Source organism: Callorhinchus milii, unplaced genomic scaffold (genome assembly GCF_018977255.1).
Source record: "Callorhinchus milii isolate IMCB2004 unplaced genomic scaffold, IMCB_Cmil_1.0 Scaffold1, whole genome shotgun sequence".
In the NCBI taxonomy this organism is placed as follows: Eukaryota; Metazoa; Chordata; class Chondrichthyes; order Chimaeriformes; family Callorhinchidae; genus Callorhinchus; species Callorhinchus milii.
In genome coordinates, this window is record NW_024704742.1 from 86,382,211 (window position 1) to 86,402,428 (window position 20,218).

At 47.3% G+C, this 20,218-nt stretch overlaps 2 protein-coding genes across 5 annotated transcripts in view; both read right to left on the reverse strand.

The window, feature by feature from the left end:
• Window positions 1-2,846, reverse strand: part of smc5 (structural maintenance of chromosomes 5) — a 54,415-nt gene extending 51,569 nt beyond the window's left edge. For both annotated transcript variants that reach the window (XM_042332728.1, XM_042332719.1), the window contains exon 1: window positions 2,555-2,846. In XM_042332728.1, the coding sequence (XP_042188662.1) occupies window positions 2,555-2,715 (161 nt within the window). In that variant the 5' untranslated portion in view covers window positions 2,716-2,846. The remainder of the gene's footprint in view (window positions 1-2,554) is intronic.
• An 8,004-nt stretch (window positions 2,847-10,850) lies between these two features.
• mamdc2a (MAM domain containing 2a) overlaps window positions 10,851-20,218 on the reverse strand; it is a 64,529-nt gene continuing 55,161 nt past the window's right edge. For all 3 annotated transcript variants that reach the window (XM_007906579.2, XM_007906578.2, XM_007906577.2), the window contains one exon: window positions 10,851-11,398. In XM_007906579.2, coding sequence (XP_007904770.1) covers window positions 11,346-11,398 — 53 coding nt within the window. In that variant the 3' untranslated portion in view covers window positions 10,851-11,345. The remainder of the gene's footprint in view (window positions 11,399-20,218) is intronic.

Sequence of the window (20,218 nt, forward strand, 5' to 3'; positions counted from 1 at the left end):
CACATCTCCTACACCGGCTCAGAGTCAGGCTCCACCACTGTCAAGCGCTATGAGACGCTACCCTGCGTGGAGGGAGCTATACAAGTGCAAGTTGTTATTGTTTCAACATACTCTTCCCTCCACAAGCTGCAGATCATCCAGAACTCTGCAGCACGTATCCTCTCCCATACCAGGCACCGTGAACCCATCACCACCACTCTCACCCGGCTCCACTGGCTCCCCATCCCCCAGAGGATAGAGTTCAATATCCTCGTCCTCACCTTTAAGGCCATCCATGGCCTTGCTTCTCCCTACCTCTGTGACCTGCTGACCCCATATCAACCTGTCTGCTTCCTCTGCTCAGCAGGGCGTGGCCTGCTCTACGTCCCCCACCCGCCCCGCCCAACCATCGGTGGTCGGGCCTTCAGCCTTTCTGGCTCCACCCTACGGAACTCCATCCCACATTCCCTTCGCTTCGCTCCCTCTCTTGCCTCCTTCAAGGTGCGTCTCAAAACCCTCCTCTTCGACCAAGCCCTGGGCCACCCTCTTACCCTCCCTGATCCCAATCCCGACTCCCAGCTCGGGTCCAAATCCCTGATGATCCAGCATCTTGGGATGTCCCAACATGAAAGGCGCTATACAAATGTCATTTTGGAATTGTGTAAAACCATGTGCGCACATTGGCAGCGCAAATTAGTTACCTTGTTTGCTTACACAGTGAAGTGCTTGGAATCATTTTGACATCATGAACGTAAAGCAAAGCATATGATTTAAAGAGTATTTATGACTCAGATCACAGCTCAGAGAAAAGTCAAGACATTTTTAAATTTAAATATGCAGGCATACCATTAATTTCCTGGAAGTCCTGTTTACACAAATTAACCCCCCGATATTTCGGGGTCTGTGCCATCCACAAAACAGTTTAGTTCAAATTAATAATTAGGAAAACTTTACAGTATATTTTACATATGTTACAGTCGCCTAAGAATTAATTATATATTTCCATTTAATGCAAAATTATGTAAAATATTTGTATAGTCATATGACTGGCAACTGTCAGATTGAGGAACTTTTTCTTCAAGCACATAATCCCAGAAACTACTTCATGCCTGAGTCTCTCTCTCTTTCTCTCACCATCTGTCTGTCTTTCATCGTGTCCGTCTTTCTCTCACCATCTCGCTCACCCTGTCTCTCTCCCTCTCTCTCGCCATGTCTCTCTCTCTCTCTCTCTCACATTGTCTCTCTCCCTCTCTCTCACCCGCCTCTCTCTCTCACCGTCTCTCTCTCTCTCTCTCTCTCACCCTGTCTCTCTCTCTCTCACCCTGTCTCTCTCTCTCTCACCCCGTGTCTCTCTCTCTCTCACCCCGTGTCTCCCTCTCTCTCACCCCGTGTCTCCCTCTCTCTCACCCCGTGTCTCTCTCTCTCACCCGCCTCTCTCTCTCACCGTGTCTCTCTCTCTCTCACCGTGTCTCTCTCTCTCACCCGCCTCTCTCTCTCACCCGCCTCTCTCTCTCTCTCTCTCACCCGCCTCTCTCTCTCTCTCTCTCACCCGCCTCTCTCTCTCTCACCCGCCTCTCTCTCTCTCTCCCGCCTCTCTTCCTCTCACCGTGTCTCTCTCTCTCTCTCTCACCGTGTCTCTTTCTATCTCAGTCTCTCTCACTGTCTCGCTCTCTCTCGCCATCTCAGTCTCTCTTTCAATCTCTCTCTGTCTCTCTGTTTCAGTCACAGCCTCTCTCTGTGTCACAGCCTCTCACTGTCTCTCTCTCGCCGTCTCAGTCTCTCCCCGTCTCAGTATCAGTCTCTCTCTGACTCAGTCTCTCTATCTCTCTCATTCTCTCTCTCTCTCGCTCTCTCTCTCGCTGTCTCAGTCTGTCTCTGTCTCAGTCTGTCTCTGTCTCAGTCTCTCTTTCTCTCAGTCTCTCTTTCTCTCAGTCTCTCTTTCTCTCTCTCAGTCTCTCTATCTCTCTCAGTCTCTCTATCTCTCTCTCAGTATCTCTATCTCTCTCTGTCTCTCTCTCTCAGTCTCTCTCTTTCTCTCAGTCTCTCTCTTTCTGTCTCTATCTCTCGCTCTGTCTCAGTCTCTCTATCTCTATTCTCTCTCAGTCTCTATTCTCTCTCAGTCTCTCTCTCTGTCTCAGTCTCTCTCTCTGTCTCAGTCTCTCTCTCTGTCTCAGTCTCTCTCTCTGTCTCAGTCTCTCTCTCTGTCTCAGTCTCTCTCTCTGTCTCAGTCTCTCTCTCTGTCTCAGTCTCTCTCTCTGTCTCAGTCTCTCTCTCTGTCTCTCTCTCAGTCTCTCTCTGTCTCAGTCTCTCTCTCTGTCTCAGTCTCTCTCTCTGTCTCAGTCTCTCTCTGTCTCAGTCTCTCTCAGTCATAATAACATAAGAGACCAAGTTCGCCTTCCACCATCCTGGCAGTCGCAATCATGTATGTCACAAACTATATCCTGAGATATTATTGTCTTAACAGAAATCTATCTAATTTGTTCTAGAAACAATCCCCAGATCGCTCTCTCTCTCTCACACACACACACACACACACACTCTCTCTCTGTCGCCGCCGTTTTTCACACACACTCACAGGAATTTGTCCATTTTGATCCTGACGATCGACCCCTCCACGAAGTGTCCTGGCGGCGGGTGCGGGTGCGGGTGCGGGGCGGCCTCCCGAGGGCCGCTGACGGCCGCCCTCTTCGCCTTCGACTCCCCCGGACCCGGGAACCTGCGCTTCGCCGCCGCCATCTTCGCGCCTTGAGGCCAGCGATCAGCGCGGCCTGTAGCCCAAAACCAGCCCAATCAGGCCCCCAAAGTAGCCCGAAACCCGCCCAGAACGAGCCCAAGACCCGCCCAGAACGCCGGACCGACGTCACCACCCCCCCCCCACCACCCCCCCCGAAAGTAGCCCAACGGTAGTTCAAAAAGTAGCCCAATCTTTACCGGTCGCCTCCTGCGGGGACCGACCGGGAGAGGCCGATTCAAACTCTGGTCAGGAAAAGAGCTCCGAAAGCAGCCAAAGATAACAACGGTTTCGCCGGTTTAAAATGAGAAAAAGAAGGACGAAATTATTTTGCAGATGTTGGGGCAGGCGGTGAGCTCGAGCGTTTCCAGCCCAAAGTCCAGCCCCGAACAGGGATCCGCCGCCGGGACCGCGGTCCCCGACCCGAGGCTTCGCCCAACTGTCGCAACAAAGGTCTTCAGAACCCACACGAACACCAAACACACGATTCCAGAGTTGACAGTTAAAAACACTACTCCAAATATTCAACAATTCCGCCCCCACCACCGCTACTCACACTCACTCACTCACACAAACACACACACAAACGGGCGGAATTCAACCCAAAACACCCGCCGCTCACGTCACGTGACCCATCCACCTCTCTCTCTCTCTCCCGCTCCGCGTACACAGCGTGCCACCCACACAGCGTGCCCCCCACACAGGGTGCCTCCCACACAGCGTGCCCCCCACACAGCGTGCCCCCCACACAGCGTGCCCCCCACTCAGCGTGCCCCCCACTCAGCGTGCCCCTCAAAGGGATTTGAAACCGAGTGTGAGGATCCTGAAATTGTTCCGTTTAGCGATAGGGAGCCAGTGGAGCCTGGCTAGAAGTGGTGTGAATTAGGTATAGAGTTTAGTACAGGTGAGTATGTGGGTGGCGGAGTTTTGGGGATGGAAGGACAGCTGTGGGTTGAACCTGACCCTCGGTCGCGTATTGGTTGTGGTGAGTCTAAGGCTGGAGAGGTTGAGGAGGTCAGAGCGGCAGGACAGAAGACATTGATGGGAGCCAATGAGTATGGTTTCCGTCTTGTCAACATTGAGTTGTAAGAAGTTTGGGCTCATCCAGACTCTCGTGCACCAGACAGACCAACAGAACATCGGTGGACCTGGAGTCACAGTTGGAGGAGGAAAAGTAGATTTGTGTATACATGTGGAAGTTTACCCCATGTCTGCAGATGCCATCACTGAGAGGGAGCATATAGATGAGGAAGTGGATGGGGGCAAGGATGGAGATTTGGGGTAAACCACAGATGACCAGGTGGGGGCGGGAGGAAAAATCGTTTGAAGAGACAAAGTGAAGGCAGTTTGTTAAATAGTACTTGAACCTAGGCTAGTAGAGTCCCACTATGATGGATGAGGGAGGAGAGACGGTGGATGAGGATGGCATGATCGACTGTGTCAAATGCGGTGGAGAAGGCCAGGAAGATGAGGGGGCAGAGGCAGCCCTGGTCACACAGAGAGAGGACGTCGTTTGTGACCTTGGCAAGCGCCGTCTCTGTTCTGCGGGCAGGGTGGAAACCAGACTGCAGGAGCTTGTGGTGGGAGAGGTGAGAGCAAACTGGTTAGCCACAACATGTTCCAGAGATTTGGCAAGGAAGGGCAGGTTGGAAATGGAACAGTAATTTGTGAGGTTGGAGGGTCAAGGGTGTTTTTTTTTTGAAAGGGGGAGTGATGACAGCGGTTATAAGGGTTAGAGAAACAGAACCTGAGAAGAGCAACTGGTTGACTGTGTTGGCCAGCAGTGGGGAGAGGAGTTGAGTAACCAGGAACTGGGTAGGGAAGGGGTCAAGGCAGCAGGTGGTGGGCTTCATCTTGACAATGGTGATTGAGAGGAGGGGGTAGTAATTGGGGTAAGAGTTCAGGAACGGGTGAGGGGTAAGGAGCCATGGCAGAAGGAGGGGTTGGTGTAAACGGTCTGGGGGATGCAAAAAGGGACGTAAGAGAGTAGGATGCAGCCGACTGGATATTTTCAAATTTTGATACAAAGAAATCTGGAAGCTCTTTGCACTTGGCATTTGAAGTAATGATGGAGGCAGCTTGGGGGGTGCGCAGAGGTGGTGATAGATGGTAAAGAACAGTGCCTTTGGGTTGTTTTTGGTCTCCAAAATGGTTTTGGAGCAAAAAGCAGTTATAATAATAATAATCCTTGCATTTGATATAGCGCCTTATCACAGGTCCAGGAAGAGTTGCGCAGAGATCATAGAACTCCAGGTTGCCTTACTGCACCCTGGAGTTCTGTGAAATTTGCACTCTCTAGGTGGGTCCACAGTAATCCAGGGCACTGCTGATGTCTACACAGCCAGCCCAACTCATCGACAGAACTTGGAAGGGAAGACCAGTCACTGTGGGCATACACTCTTCTCACTCAGCTCCTGTTAACCCTGAAAGCCCAAGCCCTAAATGGTAGGGTGGTCCTAGCTGAACAAGCAGTGGGAAAGCTTGGCACACAGTTCTGTGAATGGCAAAGTATGCAGGCGGTTTTAGCTGGTTAGACTCCAGCCGTACTCCAACACACACTCTGGTTTCTCAATAGTTTCTCAAATTGGCTGTTTGCTTTAGAGTGTCTGAGCTGAATTAGTCTTGTTTTTTTCCAGCTCATTTCAACAGCTTATGGAATTTTTTTTACGCACATCGGCTGTTTTCTTTCCCTCACAAGCTGGCAGACAAGAATACCCTGGAGAATCAACAGTATTTGCTCATTTACTTTCCCTCCTCAGATCTAGGTACATTTGGGATTTTTCAGCTTCTATCCATATGTACAATTATATTTGTGATTTTTAATGTTTTTTAAGGCTTTTAATTATATGTATTTATAATGTAACCTACCCATAATTCTTTAATAAGGTTTGTTTAATAGAATGACTAGGTTAGCAGGGGTTAAAAGTAGCTTTGCTGGACGGGTTGACGTCAGCGTCTGATTATATTTCATATTTTCCTGGGAAGATGTTCACTCCGCTGAGATAATGAGCAATCGGGTCCTTGAGCATAGATGTAAGAACAATGAACCACAGAAAGAAAAGGCTACAGCCTCACATGCCGGCCTATCTCAACGCTGAGAAACAAACAGGCTGTGGAAGGTTGCCCAGAAGTTGTCCATATCTTTTCCCATGCGAAAAGAGCCTGCTCAAAGATCGCTAGCAGCCTGCGAAAAGTGGGAGCTATCTCTGTGACCAGGGGGAGGTGGAATTAGAAACACATAAAAGAGAGATGTAACTTTGAAATAGTTGGAGTTGTGTAGAGGGTCAGCACACTTTGCAGTGAATCGATATTGATTCTACTGTATCTATGTATATGTACAGGGGTGAGGGAAATTACCTCCAGTAAGAAAGTGACCATGGAAAGTGAAAGAGGAGGAGTAGTGAGTAATATGTTTTTGGTTCTGTCTGCTAGGCAGAGAAGTAATAACAGGAGTAGTGGTTGGTCCATTTGAAACACAGAAGTCGGGTTAGACAGTACGAGTGAGGTGCTGGGCTAAGAGCTGATTGTTTCTGTTGGGTTTCCAGGAGCCACTCTCTATGATTCTGTGTGATACAACAACAACAACAAGATTCCATTTATAGAGCGCCTTTCACGTCGGGAGGACGTCCCAAGGCGCTGTACAGTTGGGTCAGGACCCGAGCAGGGGGAAAATGGTCAGGGTGAGGGGAAGGAAGGGAGGGAGCGAGGAGGGGGTAGAGAGTCGAGAGGGGAGCTGAAGGCACGGTCAAAGAGAAAGGTCTTGAGACCGGCCTTGAAGGAGGAAAGGGAGGAGGCGGCGAAGGCACTGGGGGATGGAGTTCCAGAGCCTAGGGGCTGAGAGGCTGAAGGCCCGGCCACCGATGGTAGGGCGGTTGGGGCGGGGGATGTGGAGCAGACCGGAGCCAGAGGAACGGAGGGTACGGGCAGGTAGGTAGGGGGATAGTAGGTCAGAGAGGTAGGAGGGAGCAAGGCCGTGAATGGCCTTGTAGGTGAGGATGAGGATCTTGAATTCGATCCTCTGGGGGATGGGGAGCCAGTGGAGGCGAGCGAGGGTGGGAGTGATGTGGTCCTGGTGCGGGACAGTACACGAGCTGCAGAGTTCTGAATGACCTGCAGCTTGTGGAGGGAGGTGCCGGGAAGGCCGGCGAGGAGAGAGTTCCCATAGTCCAGCCTTGAGGTGATAAAGGCGTGGACCAGAGTTTCAGCAGCGTGAGGGGTGAGGTAGTGCCGTAGTCTGGCGATATTCCGGAGGTGATGGAAGGCGGTGCCAGTTGTGGTGCGGATATGAGGGAGAAAGGACAGCTCAGGGTCGAACAGAACCCGAGGTTCCTGACTGGCTTTGAGAGGTGGAGAGTGCAGCCTTGGATGCTGATGCTGTCAGCGCCTGAGGTGCGGAGGCGCTGACGTGAGCCAATCAGGAGGGCCTCAGTTTTGCGCACGTTGAGCTGAAGAAAGTTATCTCTCGTCCAGGACTCGATGTCGGACAGGCAGCTGTCAGGACATCGGTGGTCGTGGAGTTGAGGGTAGAGGAGGAAAGGTAGAGTTGGGTGTCATCCGCATACATGTGGAAGTTAACCCCATGTCTGCGGATGATGTCACCAAGGGGGAGCATATAGAGGGTGAAGAGGAGGGGACCGAGGACAGAGCCTTGAGGGACACCGCACGAGACAGTGCGGGGGCGGAGGAAAAACCATTTGTGGAGACAAAGTGAAGACGGTGGGAGAGGTACGACCTAAACCACTCAAGGACAGGGCCTTGAAGGTTTAGGTGGGAGGACAAGCGGTGGAGGAGGATAGCATGGTCGACCGTATCGAATGCTGCCGATAGGTCGAGGAGGACGAGGAGGCAGAGGGAGCCCTGGTCACAGATGGTCAGGATGTCATTGGTGACCTTGACCAGGGCAGTTTCTGTGCTATGGGCAGCACGGAAACCCGACTGAAGGGGTTCGAATAGTGAATGGGTGGAGAGGAAAGAGCGCAGCTGGGAGGCGACAACTCGTTCCAGGACCTTGGACAGGAAGGGGAGGTTGGAGATGGGCCGGTAGCTTGATAGCTGCGACGCATCAAGGGAGGGTTTTTTTAAGGTGGGAGTGATGGTGGCAGTTTTTAAGGGAATGGGAATAGAGCCAGAGGAGAGGGACAGGTTGACGATGTCTGTGATATGTGGGGCAAGGAGGTGGAGCTGGGAGATAAGGAGTGGAGTGGGGATGGGGTCAAGGGAGCAGGTGGTGGTTTAAGGGATAGGATGAGTTTGGTGACAGAGGGTGGGGAAACGGGTACGAAGGTGTGTAGGGGAGGATGGGTAGGAGTCGGAGTGTGGGAGGGAAGGGGTGGGTGGTGGGTGGATGTTGGAGGGGAAGTGACCGCGGAGCGGATTCCCTTGATCTTGGATTCAAGGAAATCCAGCATCTCCTCGCAGTGAAGGTTGGAGGAGATGACCTGCGCGGGGGGGACGGAGGAGTTGGGATGTGGTAGAGAACAGTAGCCTGGGGTTGTCCTTCGCCTCCAGGATTATCCTGGAGTAGAAGGACGATTTGGCCGAGGCTAGAGTGGAGCGGTAGATTTTGAGGAGGTCCAGCCAGATTTGTCGGTGGACCGTTAGGCCAGATTTGACCAGGTGCGTTCAGGGGCCCGCACCTGGCTCTTCAGTGAGCGGAGGTGGGTGGTGAACCAGGGGGAGGAGCGAGAGTAGGAGACAGTACGGGAGGTGATAGGGGCAAGAGTGTCAAGTGTGGAGGAGAGGGTGTTGTGGAGGAGGGTGAGAGCAGAAGAGGGGTCGGTGAGGGTTGAAGGCCAGAGGGAGAGGAGTTCAGAGGACTCCAAGGCAGCGGTTAGGGATTGAGGGGGTAACTTCTTCCAGGGGCGGTAGAAGATGGTGGTGGGTCTGGTGGAGGTGGGGAGGGGGGTGGAGGTGGTGAAGGAGATGAAGTGGTGGTCGGAGATGGCCTTGTCGGTGATGGTGACATCCGAGACACTGAGGCCCCGGGTGATCACCAAGTCGAGTGGGTGGCCGTGACTGTGAGTGGGGGAGTTGATGTGGAGGGAGAGGTTGAGCGAGGAGAGCAGGGAAGAGAAATCTGAGGAGATTGAGCAGGAGGGGGTGAAGTGCAGGTTAAAGTCGCCCAGGATGATGAGGCGATCAGAGCAGAGGCAGAGAGATGTGAGAAGTGTTGAGATATCAGAGATAAAGGTGGGAGAGGTTTTAGGGGGCCGGTAGAGGAGGAGGATTTTAAGTGAGAGGAAGGAGGGGTGGGAGAGGGTGAGGTGCTCAAAGAGGGGAAAGAGCCAGAGGAGTAGGGGGATAGGGCAAGTGGTGTCCTTGAGATAAGGGCAACACCACCGCCACGGCGGTTGGGGCGAGGGATGTGGTGGGAGGTGTAGCCGGGTGGTGTGGCCTCCGTGAGGGGGAAGGTGTCGCCTGGGGTGAGCCAGGTTTCCGTTAAGGCCATGATATCAACGTTCTCATCAAGGATGAGATCGTTGATGACCAGGGCCTTGTTACAGAGGGAGCGGACATTTTGTAGTCCGATGTGGAGGGAGCGGTTGACAGAAGGGTGTGTGGGGAGGGGGGTCCCGGTTGTGAAGCAGGGGTGGGGGAAATGGGGATAAGGGAGGAGAGGTTGACTCCCCGGGTCTGTGTCCGGGGTGGCTGGCGAGTGTGGTGGGGAATGGGGCAGTCGGTGTGGCTGCTGCTGGACAGCCAACGCCGAGTGCCACGGTGAGCCCGGCGGAGGATTCCCAGGCTGGAACAGAGGGAGGTTGTGGGAGGGTCAAGTGGGGATAGAAGGCGAGAGGGACGGAGAGAGAGGAGGAGAGAGCGGGAGAGATGCAGAGGGGGGAGGGTTTGGGGGTAGAGAGGAGGGATAGTTCTGTGATCTCTCCAGTGTATGTCAAGGTGTGTTCCCAGGTCTACTGGATACGTGTTGTCGTCCCTGTATTATCAGTACTACTGTTGTTGTGTATAACTGGTTAGATCCGAGGGTTTACCGGACGCTGGTCCCTGCTTAGTGTATGTATTATCAGAATCATTTGTCCCTGAGGGATTTCAAGGGCCTGATCTCTGTTGTGTATTTTGAGGTGTGTTGTTTGTCTGGAGTACTGAGCAACCCCTGTGTGCGTGCGAGTGATAAATGGTTTGCTCACATAGATGTGTTGTATTGTTATTGTGTTGTTATATGTAGTATGATTTGATTACAGATTGTTAAACCTTATGTTTCATCTTATACAATAAACTCTATACTCTTACTACTGGCTGTCGAATTATTCAGTTTAAACATAACCAGTAACAAACCATAATATTATCCCAAGATATAATTTTACATGTTTTTTTGTATTTGACAATGGGTTTATTGGAATTCCTATTAGCTCAAGTTAACTCAGAGCGGAGTGCACACAGGACACAAGATTACAAGATTGGTTCGGATGAAAAAGCCCCTTTGGCCAGATAATCTCATCCTTCTACAGCACCCTGTCATCGCAGCATCAAATTGCCTTTTAAATGAAGTCAATATTCTGGCCTCTACCAGCTTTCCTGGTCGATATTTTGTACTTCTGGTTACTGGACAGAATCCTGGAAGGATTTTTTCTTTGTATCCTCACCTGCACCAAACTCCACATGGCCATCGCTTTAGTTGTTACCAGGCTCCTCTGGCTCATTCTCACCTAGAAATAAATCTTTTTATATCTCAGCACCTCCTTATCTCTGTGACCTTCCCCTATCTCACTCTGCTCGCCACTTCCGCTCAGCTGTCTCCAGGCTCCTGCATGTTCCCTGCCTCCTCTGTGCCACCATTGGTGGCCAAGCCTTTAGCTGCAACACCGCTAACCTCTGAAACTCTCTGTCTCTACCCCTCCATCTTGGCCCTCTGTCTGCCTTCAAATTTTGACCAAAACCATATATCGTTGAAGATACCACCTATGGTCCCCTCCCACTTCCCTCTTGCTCAATGTCTGACCCTGCCTTTGTGAAGAGCTCTGAGATGTCACCCCATGTGAAGGGCGCTATATAAATGCAAGTTGTTGTTCTTATTAAGAAGTATTAATGCAATACTGGAAATTCAATCCAATATTTCCATTCACCCAGATACATAATTGAAGGTGAGTCAGTGTGTTGGAGGATCAGTTGTACAAAAAGTTGCATATCAATACGAAGTCTTCCACCCAACTTTATTCAAACTGAGTACATACACAGCACAACCTGGATCCAACCGCCTGGAGGGCTTGGCCAATAACTGCTGAAGATAAATCTTAAAAAAGAACACAAACAATACCTAATATTTACAGATCGTACCATGCAATTCCAAGTAAATATGTATATTAATAACTAACATCGGGGAGACTTGGATGAGGCCATTCTGTACTGCTTCTCTGGCAAAAGCCACACACTCACAATTTCTAAAGTGTAGACTTAAGAATGGTCAATCCTTTGCCCTTGCTGGGAGTAGACATTTATTGAATAAAAGCCATTCAATTGAACTTTTTTCACCTACGGTGAAGGCCAAGAAGGAATAACCCAGAATAATTTACAACGTTTACAAGATCCACAGTAAAGGCTTTTTCAAGTTACTGAGGTGAATCCTGCCCTCTTGTTGCACTTCACATGTGACCCAAATAATGGAACTCTAGACAACAGTCATTCAGATCTGCTGGTATGGAGACCCTCGATTGTGTGGCAATGTTTTTCTATGCTCTGTAAATGAAAAAACACAAAGGAAACAAAGGGCATTATTTTTCCCTTCAATAACAACACCAACAAATTACATTTGTATAGCGCCTTTCACGTCGGGAGGACTTCTCAAAGCACTGGACAGTCGAGGAAGTGCACCCGAGCTGGAGGTTGGGATCAGGAGGGGTGGAGATGGGGGTAGGAGGGTGACCAAAGGTGTGGTCAAAGAGGAAGGTCTTGAGATAATTGTTAAAAAATTCAGACAATTTTTTCTTCAATATACTGTATAAGGCAATAACTGCATGTCAATTAAGTTCCAGTGTAATCTACCCAAACCAAGCCTTGATATGTGCTTAGCATTTTCAACCTCATAGACAAGCTGCTCCAGTGGAGAACTGATAGGTACAAGGTTAGATTTCCAGTTTACACTGAGTAAGCTGAAGCTGAGTTGGGTCTAAGAAGACATGCCTGGCAATGGAAGACTGAAATTGAGTCAATCTTTTGTTACAGGATTTTAGGGTGCCAGTGAGCTAATTTCCTCACTTTTTAAAAGAAAACTACGCAACACCAGCCATATAGATGGAAGATTGAGGGTTCTAATCCTGGCTATCTGATCTTAGTCTAAGAGGAAGAGGAGAGAATTAAATACAATAGAAAAATAGAAAGTTTTACCAACAATATTTTTCTTCACGGTACAGAAACTGAACAATCAGATCAGGTCTCTATTGATGTTGTTGTTCTTCAAACCTGCTGTAATTCCTCTCAATGGCCTCTTCAGTTTCCAGCAGGTCTGAAGGACAACATCAATAAAGACCTGACCTGATTGTTCATTTTCTGTACTGTGAAAAAAAAGTACTGTTTTGCAAAGCAAAGCAGATTTCTGAATAATTACTGATTGCAAAACAAAACAGATTGTTGGTAAAACTTTCCATTTTTTTATTGTGGTTTAAATCTTTTACCTACTACTTATAAAGTCTGTGTTATGTACATATATATATATGCACAAATTGGCTGTCGCATTTGCCCACAAAATACACATTGCTATATCACTTTACAGTATATCTTGTGAAGTGCTTGAGACGTTGATGACATGATAAGGTGCTGTATCAATTGCAAGGATTTTATCTATATATTATATATATTAATAGTATTTGTTTGGCTTCGGAATAGCATTCAGAATTAAAAGCTTATTCTTTAATTGGAAAAGGAGCTGGTGTAATTGGTGAAATATTTCTGTCCTTATTTCATGGAGACTGAAGAGTGATTTCCCAGTGTATTATTGTTGGTTTGGGTTAGTCTGAGCTTGATTATAATCAGTGCATGCTGCAGAATAAGACCAAAAGGAGCAAAGCCGGGGGCAGCTGAGATTATAGTAACAGAGAAAGGGACTTCGGAGAGGGCATTCGATAAAGATAAACCAGACAACCGTAAATTGGTGGCAAATGTTTACTCCTGAGTCAAGACAAAGCTTTAACTTTCCCAAATCACTAGAGAAAAATAATGCAAATACAGGCCCATTGGCAATTTACTGTTAGACAGACACCGAAACTATCAAAAACCTCAGCTAAACAGCACAGCTGAGATCAGTGTGGCCATCTGGGATATCTGACTGACAATCAGTCTAATGTGCATACGTACTGTATTTAGACATCTAATTAAAGTCAATTGTATGAAGGAGCATGTTAATGATGAAATACCTCTTGCATTTGGTAAAATGCCTGTCATGTTAAAACACTCAAATGTAATATATATGTCAAGTGCACTTACTGACCTTATCTGTAGGCAAATGCAGCAGCCAATTTACACACAAAGTCCCACAAACAGTGAATGCCCAAATCTATCTGAAGGATTGTTTGCCAGGACACAGAGAGAAACTCCTTTAAATCAGATTGGAAGTGGAGATCTTTCAAGACTGAGGTTGATAGATTTCTAAAGGATAAAGGGATTAAGGGATATGGGGATGGATAGGGCGAGTAAATGGAATTAGGTTAGAAGATGATCTTATTAAATGGCGGGGCAGGCTTGAAGGGCTGAAAGGCCACTCCTGCTCCTACATCTTATGGTCTTATCTTTAACTTGCATCTGAACAGGCAGACCAGGACCTCAGTTTGATTCCATCCAACAATAAATACAATGCTCCCCCAACGCTGCACTAGAGTGCCAGTTTAAAATAGGAGCTCAAAGTCCCAAACCCCAAACCTTCTGACCCAAAGGCAACAGTGCTACCAACTGTGCTAGGTTGATATTTTATATTGTGGGTGTCACTTAACCCCTGTCATCATGGAAAGATTGTGGTCTCATTCCAAGAATTCAGGGAGAACAGCACATAAATATAAATGGAATATATATCCAAATTGAATTTGTGTTATTTATAAGTAGGCTTCATATAGTTTCAAACATATATACTGTATTTGTATGACATGGGTGTGGTTTATTATGTATGTGCAACTTACATTTGCTGACCTTGTATCTGAAGGATTGTTCGCCAGGACACAGGGAGAAACTCCCTTAAATCAGATTGGAAAAGTATTGTATATAGCATTGTATAACAACTAAATATCTTTAAGTACTTTAAAGAATAAGATTAATTATAAATTAAATGAATGTTATCATGGAGGCAAACACAGCAAATAATTTGCACCCAGAGATGTAGCACAATCAATGGAATGAGTAAATTACTGTGCAAATTACTGATTCAACATAGGTTGTTGCCTGAGCTCAGCAATTTCAGATCAATTCCTGAATAGTCTCATTTGTCCAAATTGGATCATTTCATATTTATGTGTAGCCCTGTTTNAAAAAAATAGCAATGGACAATCACAGATGGAAATAATTTCCTCTGAGCAAGCACATCACCATGTTTGCATAACTATTTGTTAGTTTCCCCTGTTGCAAACAAATGATTGTCACCATGGTTACAGCCACAGCTGTTTTTTCTAATAAATAAAAACAGCCTGTTTGTCACTTTTGGTCACTGAATGCTGGGATATGCAAAATTCTGGTCTGTATGCAAACAGGAATATATTTGTTTATTTAATAGGTGGTTCCGTTGTTTTCAACAGAGACACAATAACTTAGACATAAAGGGTACAAACATAGGGATTTCGTCTGTCAACTTGGACTGACTAACTTTGGGACACAAGACAATTCATTTCTGCCCCTGACCTATTTCTCTCAGATAAATGAATTGCCTATTTGCAACTTTTACTGTGAAAAAATATTCAACTATCAGTTGAACAAAAGAACTTATCCATATAAACTATCACATCTATAATTTAACTTCACAATATAGATTTACATTTATATTTCATCTTTCGTATCTGGAGGACATCCCAAGGTGTTTAACAATGCTGGCCTGATACATACTATGGTACAATATAAGTCTGTTAGTATTTTTCCCCACTGTTCTACCCTCTTTTCCTGGTGGCGATGACTCGTGTTGGGGTTCAGTTTCAAGAACATTTCCCAAATGGCCACTCTTCATGTTTAAGTCTAAACAATGAGTTTCAACCTTCTATTTGACCATGGAGATTAGAGCTGGTGGGAATATCAGCTGAAAATAAACCAAGGGGAATTTACCTTTGTTGTTCTAGTTCATGTAATGGATGACAGTTGTCCACCTACCAGAGAGGTCAAAAATTCATGGCAAAGCTACAGACCTGGCATCAGAAATTTCACCCAAGTTCTAGACATTGACAATTTTCTTAACATGTCAGCGTGAGCAAAGTTTGCTATATTCTGAATTTCAGTCATTTTCAAACAAGTTTTGTTTTAAGGACTACAGAGAACAGGCTCCCAAATTAACACTGGATTAAAAAAATGTGCATATTTTTAACATATTAAGATAAGTCTGAGTCCAGAACCATGTGAAACACTTGATCTTTGATTCATATTAACATGTACAGCAACAGAAATGTGTGCTGTGCATGCACAGATGCATATTGTGTTATACAGCAGATATTTGCATTCAAATGACAATGTTTCTAATCTCAACCTGCAGCGCTCACAGCACCAGCAGGTGTCTCTGTATAGCAACCAGGAACAGAGAGCATGGCTGCTTCTCTTCTCCTGACCAAGAGTACTAAGGCCAATTGTAGCACCACATGTCTGGATGAGATCAACTCTAATTCAGTGGAGTCTAGGAACCAAAGCTGGGTTTGTCTGCTCTGTGTCTAGCAGCTACTCATTGAGTCATTGCAGTGCACAGTGTTTGTTTTTAATTAAGTGTATTACCACAAATGATCCTTGTTGCTATTGCAGTATCCTTTACTGTTTTTACATAAACAGATTTGCCCTGATGGCAAGCCTGCCCATTAATGTATAAGCAGTACTGTGTGTTGCTATAGCAACATTGATCACATTTTGTTGTGATAAACTTATTTTTTTTTAACAAGCAAAAAACTAAACACTGCACATTGAGATGGAAGACTTTGTGAGTAGCCACTAGACACAGGCCAGAATAGTCCCAGTTTTGATTCCTTGATGAAAGAGTCATGAAATAATAATAATAATAATCCTTGCATTTGATATAGCGCTTTTCACGTCGGGAGGACATCCCAAAGCGCTTCACAGAACACACTGTAAAGTGAATTGACTGTATATTTGTGGGCGAACGCGGCAGCCAATTGCGCACAGCAATGTCCCACAAACAGTCGTAGATTGAAAATGACCAATTTATTATTGTTTTTGGTTTTGGAGGGATTATTATTAGGCGTGTGGAGTAAGAAAACTTGCCCAAGGTTTCGCCCTGATGCCTGGAATTGAACTCAGGTCTCTCGCTTGCAAAGCGAATGCTCTAACCACTGAGCTACAGGACTCCACAAAAAAATTATATTTATCATGAAAGCAAAGCACCAGCAAAACTAACATGGACTCTTCTCACCTTCCCATTTCCATTTCCTCCAGAAGGTACCCACCTTTGCACTTAAGTGAACTTATGCTGCCGCCTCACATCAACATGTTGGTGCATTTGCCAAAGTGCTCCTATGTGCTCAGTGTGGCTCAGTGGTAGCACTCTTGCCTCTGAGTCACATGAGTGTGGGTTCCAGACCCAAGTTGGGACTTGAACTTACATACTCAGACACCCCCAATGCAGTGCTGGGGGTGCATTGAATTGTCGGGAGGTGCTATCCTTCGGATGAGACATTAAACTGAGGTCCCACCTACCTGTTCATGTTAAACATCCCATTGGCACAAAATTGTTCATTCATTTCATTCATTTCATGGTTGTTTGTGGAATATTGCTGTGTGGAATTCGACTGCCATGTTCACCTACAAATAAATACAATCACTCCACTTTTCAGTAAACCCTTTGAAACACTTTGGGCAGCCCTCCCGATATGAAAGGCTCTGACCCAAGTGCAAGGATTAATGTATAACATTAAGCTAGACAATGATGTTATATGCTTCGCACATGAGTAAGGCCTTTCAGACAGTTTCTGAGCCCCATTATTTTCCTGGTCTAACCGCTCAAGCATCAGGTTGGGTCGTAAAAAAAAAATTATATTTGGGACATTCTGAAAATAACAGTGAACTTGAGCATTCACAGAGTGTAGTTTGGAGTGTAGTTCCCCATTGAGAAATAAGAACCATCAAAAGTGAGGTGATTTGAATGCAAAATATATATTAAAAGAGAAGACAACTTGCAATTCAAAACCTTAATGAGTAAGGCAGTCATAACTGGAAGGAACTATGCTATGAAGTTACCATTAATATTAAGATGAAGACACATGGAAATATTTGCTGGAATTGAAGTTAATATTGTGGAGCAATATTACATTCATTTGGAGCTGTGTGACATTAATCACTGCAGTGCACAGGAATAATTTTTGGGAATGGTAAGAGTAATAATATTAATAATCCTTGCTTTTGATATAGTGCCTTATCACGTCATTGAGATGTCTCAAAACACTTGACAGAATATACTGTAAAGTAAACTGAATGTATATTTTGTGGGAGAAAGTATCTGTAAACAGTGAATCCTACAGCAATTATGTCAAGGATGTGGAATTTAACTAAATTTCTTGCTTGTGAATTTCAAAAGTAAACCAAGCCCTGGGGTCTAGGAAGTATCAATCAATAGTAATAATTAACTTCTCCATTAAGAAGACCAAATGAAAACCAACTGGTTGTTAGTGAAGCTGAGTGTTAGAATTTCAATTAGCTGGAATCGTATTGAAATAAAAATGGAATACAGCACTTTTCATTCATTTGATTAAATTGATGTTCTTGATTCTAAGCAATTGCCTTGTTGCAGTCACGGATGGGCCAGTTTTAAGACTCACATATGGTCATTCAGAACTCCAGCTCTCAGTCTACTGATGGTGTGGTAAGCAGTTGTACTCTTTTGAAAAAGCCTCAGTAATTACACTACAACTCCATCCATCTGCTTAAGAACTTTGTTCTGGAACTTTAAGGATTTTGTGGCTATTCTATTCAATGCCACATCATTCATGCAATAAATACACACCCATATTTACTGGTTATATTCTCCCTTCATGTTGCTATCAACAACTTTCCCAACAGCAATGTTACAGTTCAACTCTGTTGGCACAGGGGCTCAATACTGTTGATGTAGTTTCAATCGGGTTTCCGTGCTGCCCATAGCACAGAAACTGCCCTGGTCAAGGTCACCAATGACATCCTGACCAGCTGTGACCAGGGCTCCCTCTGCCTCCTCGTCCTCCTCGACCTATCGGCAGCATTCGATACGGTCGACCACGCTATCCTCCTCCACCGCTTGTCCTCCCACCTAAACCTTCAAGGCCCTGTCCTTGAGTGGTTTAGGTCGTACCTCTCCCACCGTCTTCACTTTGTCTCCTCAAATGGTTTTTCCTCCAGCCCCCGCACTGTCTCGTGCGGTGTCCCTCAGGGCTCTGTCCTCGGTCCCCTCCTCTTCACCCTCTACATGCTCCCCCTTGGTGACATCATCCGCAGACATGGGGTTAACTTCCACATGTATGCGGATGACACCCAACTCTACCTTTCCTCCTCTACCCTCAACTCCACGACCACCGATGTCCTGACAGCCTGCCTGTCCGACATCGAGTCCTGGACGAGAGATAACTTTCTCCAGCTCAACGTACGCAAAACCGAGGCCCTCCTGATTGGCTCACGTCAGCGCCTCCGCACCTCAGGCGCCGACACCATCAGCATCCAAGGCTGCACTCTCCACCTCTCAAAGCCACTCAGGAACCTCGGGGTTCTGTTCAACCCTGAGCTGTCCTTTCTCCCCCATATCCGCGCCACAACTGGCACCGCCTTCCATCACCTCCGGAATGTCGCCAGACTACGGCACTACCTCACCCCTCACGCCGCTGAAACTCTGGTCCACGCCTTTATCACCTCAAGGCTGGACTATGGGAACTCTCTCCTCGCCGGCCTTCCCGGCACCTCCCTCCACAAGCTGCAGGTCATTCAGAACTCTGCAGCTCGTGTACTGTCCCGCACCAGGCTTCGGGACCACATCACTCCCACCCTCGCTCGCCTCCACTGGCTCCCCACCCCCCAGAGGATCCAATTCAAGATCCTCATCCTCATCTACAAGGCCATTCACGGCCTTGCTCCCTCCTACCTCTCCAACCTACTATCCCCCTACCTACCCGCCCGTACCCTCCGTTCCTCTGGCTCCGGTCTGCTCCACATCCCCCGCCCCAACCGCCCTACTATCGGTGGCCGGGCCTTCAGCCTCTCAGCCCCGAAGCTCTGGAACTCCATCCCCCAGTGCCTTCGCCACCTCCTCCCTTTCCTCCTTCAAGGCCTGTCTCAAGACCTTTCTCTTTGACCGAGCCTTCAGCTCCCCTCTCGACTCTCTACCCCCTCCTCGCTCCCTTCCTTCCTTCCCCTCACCCTGACCATTTCCCCTCTGCTCAGGTCCTGACCCAACTGTACAGCGCCTTGGGACGTTCTCCCGACGTGAAAGGCGCTCAATAAATGGAATCTTGTTGTTGTTGTTGTTGTTGTAGTGGCTCAGCACTGTTGGTATAGGGCTCAGCACTGTTGCTATAGGAGCTCAGCACTGTTGCTATAGGGGCTCAGCACTGTTGCTATAGGGGCTCAGCACTGTTGATGTAGGGGCTCAGTTCTATTGATGTAGGGGCTCAATACTGTTGATGTAGGGGCTCAATACTGTTGATGTTGGGGCTCAGTGCTGTTAGTTTAGGGGCTCAGCACTGTTGATGTAGGGGCTCAATACTGCAATAATGTTGGTTTAGGGGCTCAATACTGTTGGTATAGGGGCTCAATACTGTTGGTGTAGGGGCTCAGTACTGTTGGTTTAGCGGTTCAATACTGTTGGAGTAGGGGCTCAATACTGTTGGTGCAGGGGCTCAATACTGTTGGTGTAGGGGCTCAGCACTGTTGGTGTAGGGGCTCAGCACTGTTGGTGTAGGGGCTCAGCACTGTTGGTGTAGGGGCTCAGCACTATTGGTGTAGGGGCTCAGCACTGTTGGTGTAGGGGCTCAGCACTGTTGGTGTAGGGGCTCAGCATGTTGGTGTAGGGGCTCAGCACTCTTGCTATAGGTGCTCAATACTGTTGGTGTAGGGGCTCAATACTGTTGGTGTAGGGGCTCAATACTGTTGGTGTAGGGGTTCAATACTGTTGGTGTAGGGGCTCAATACTGTTGGTGTAGGGGCTCAATACTGTTGGTGTAGGGGCTCAGCGCTATTGGTGTAGGGGCTCAATACTGTTGGTATAGGGGCTCAATACTGTTGGTATAGGGGCTCAGCGCTGTTGGTTTAGGGGCTCAGCACTGTTGGTTTAGGGGCTCAGCACTGTTGGTTTAGGGGCTCAATACTGTTGGTGTTGGGCTTAGTACTATTAATATTTTATTATGATCTTTATTA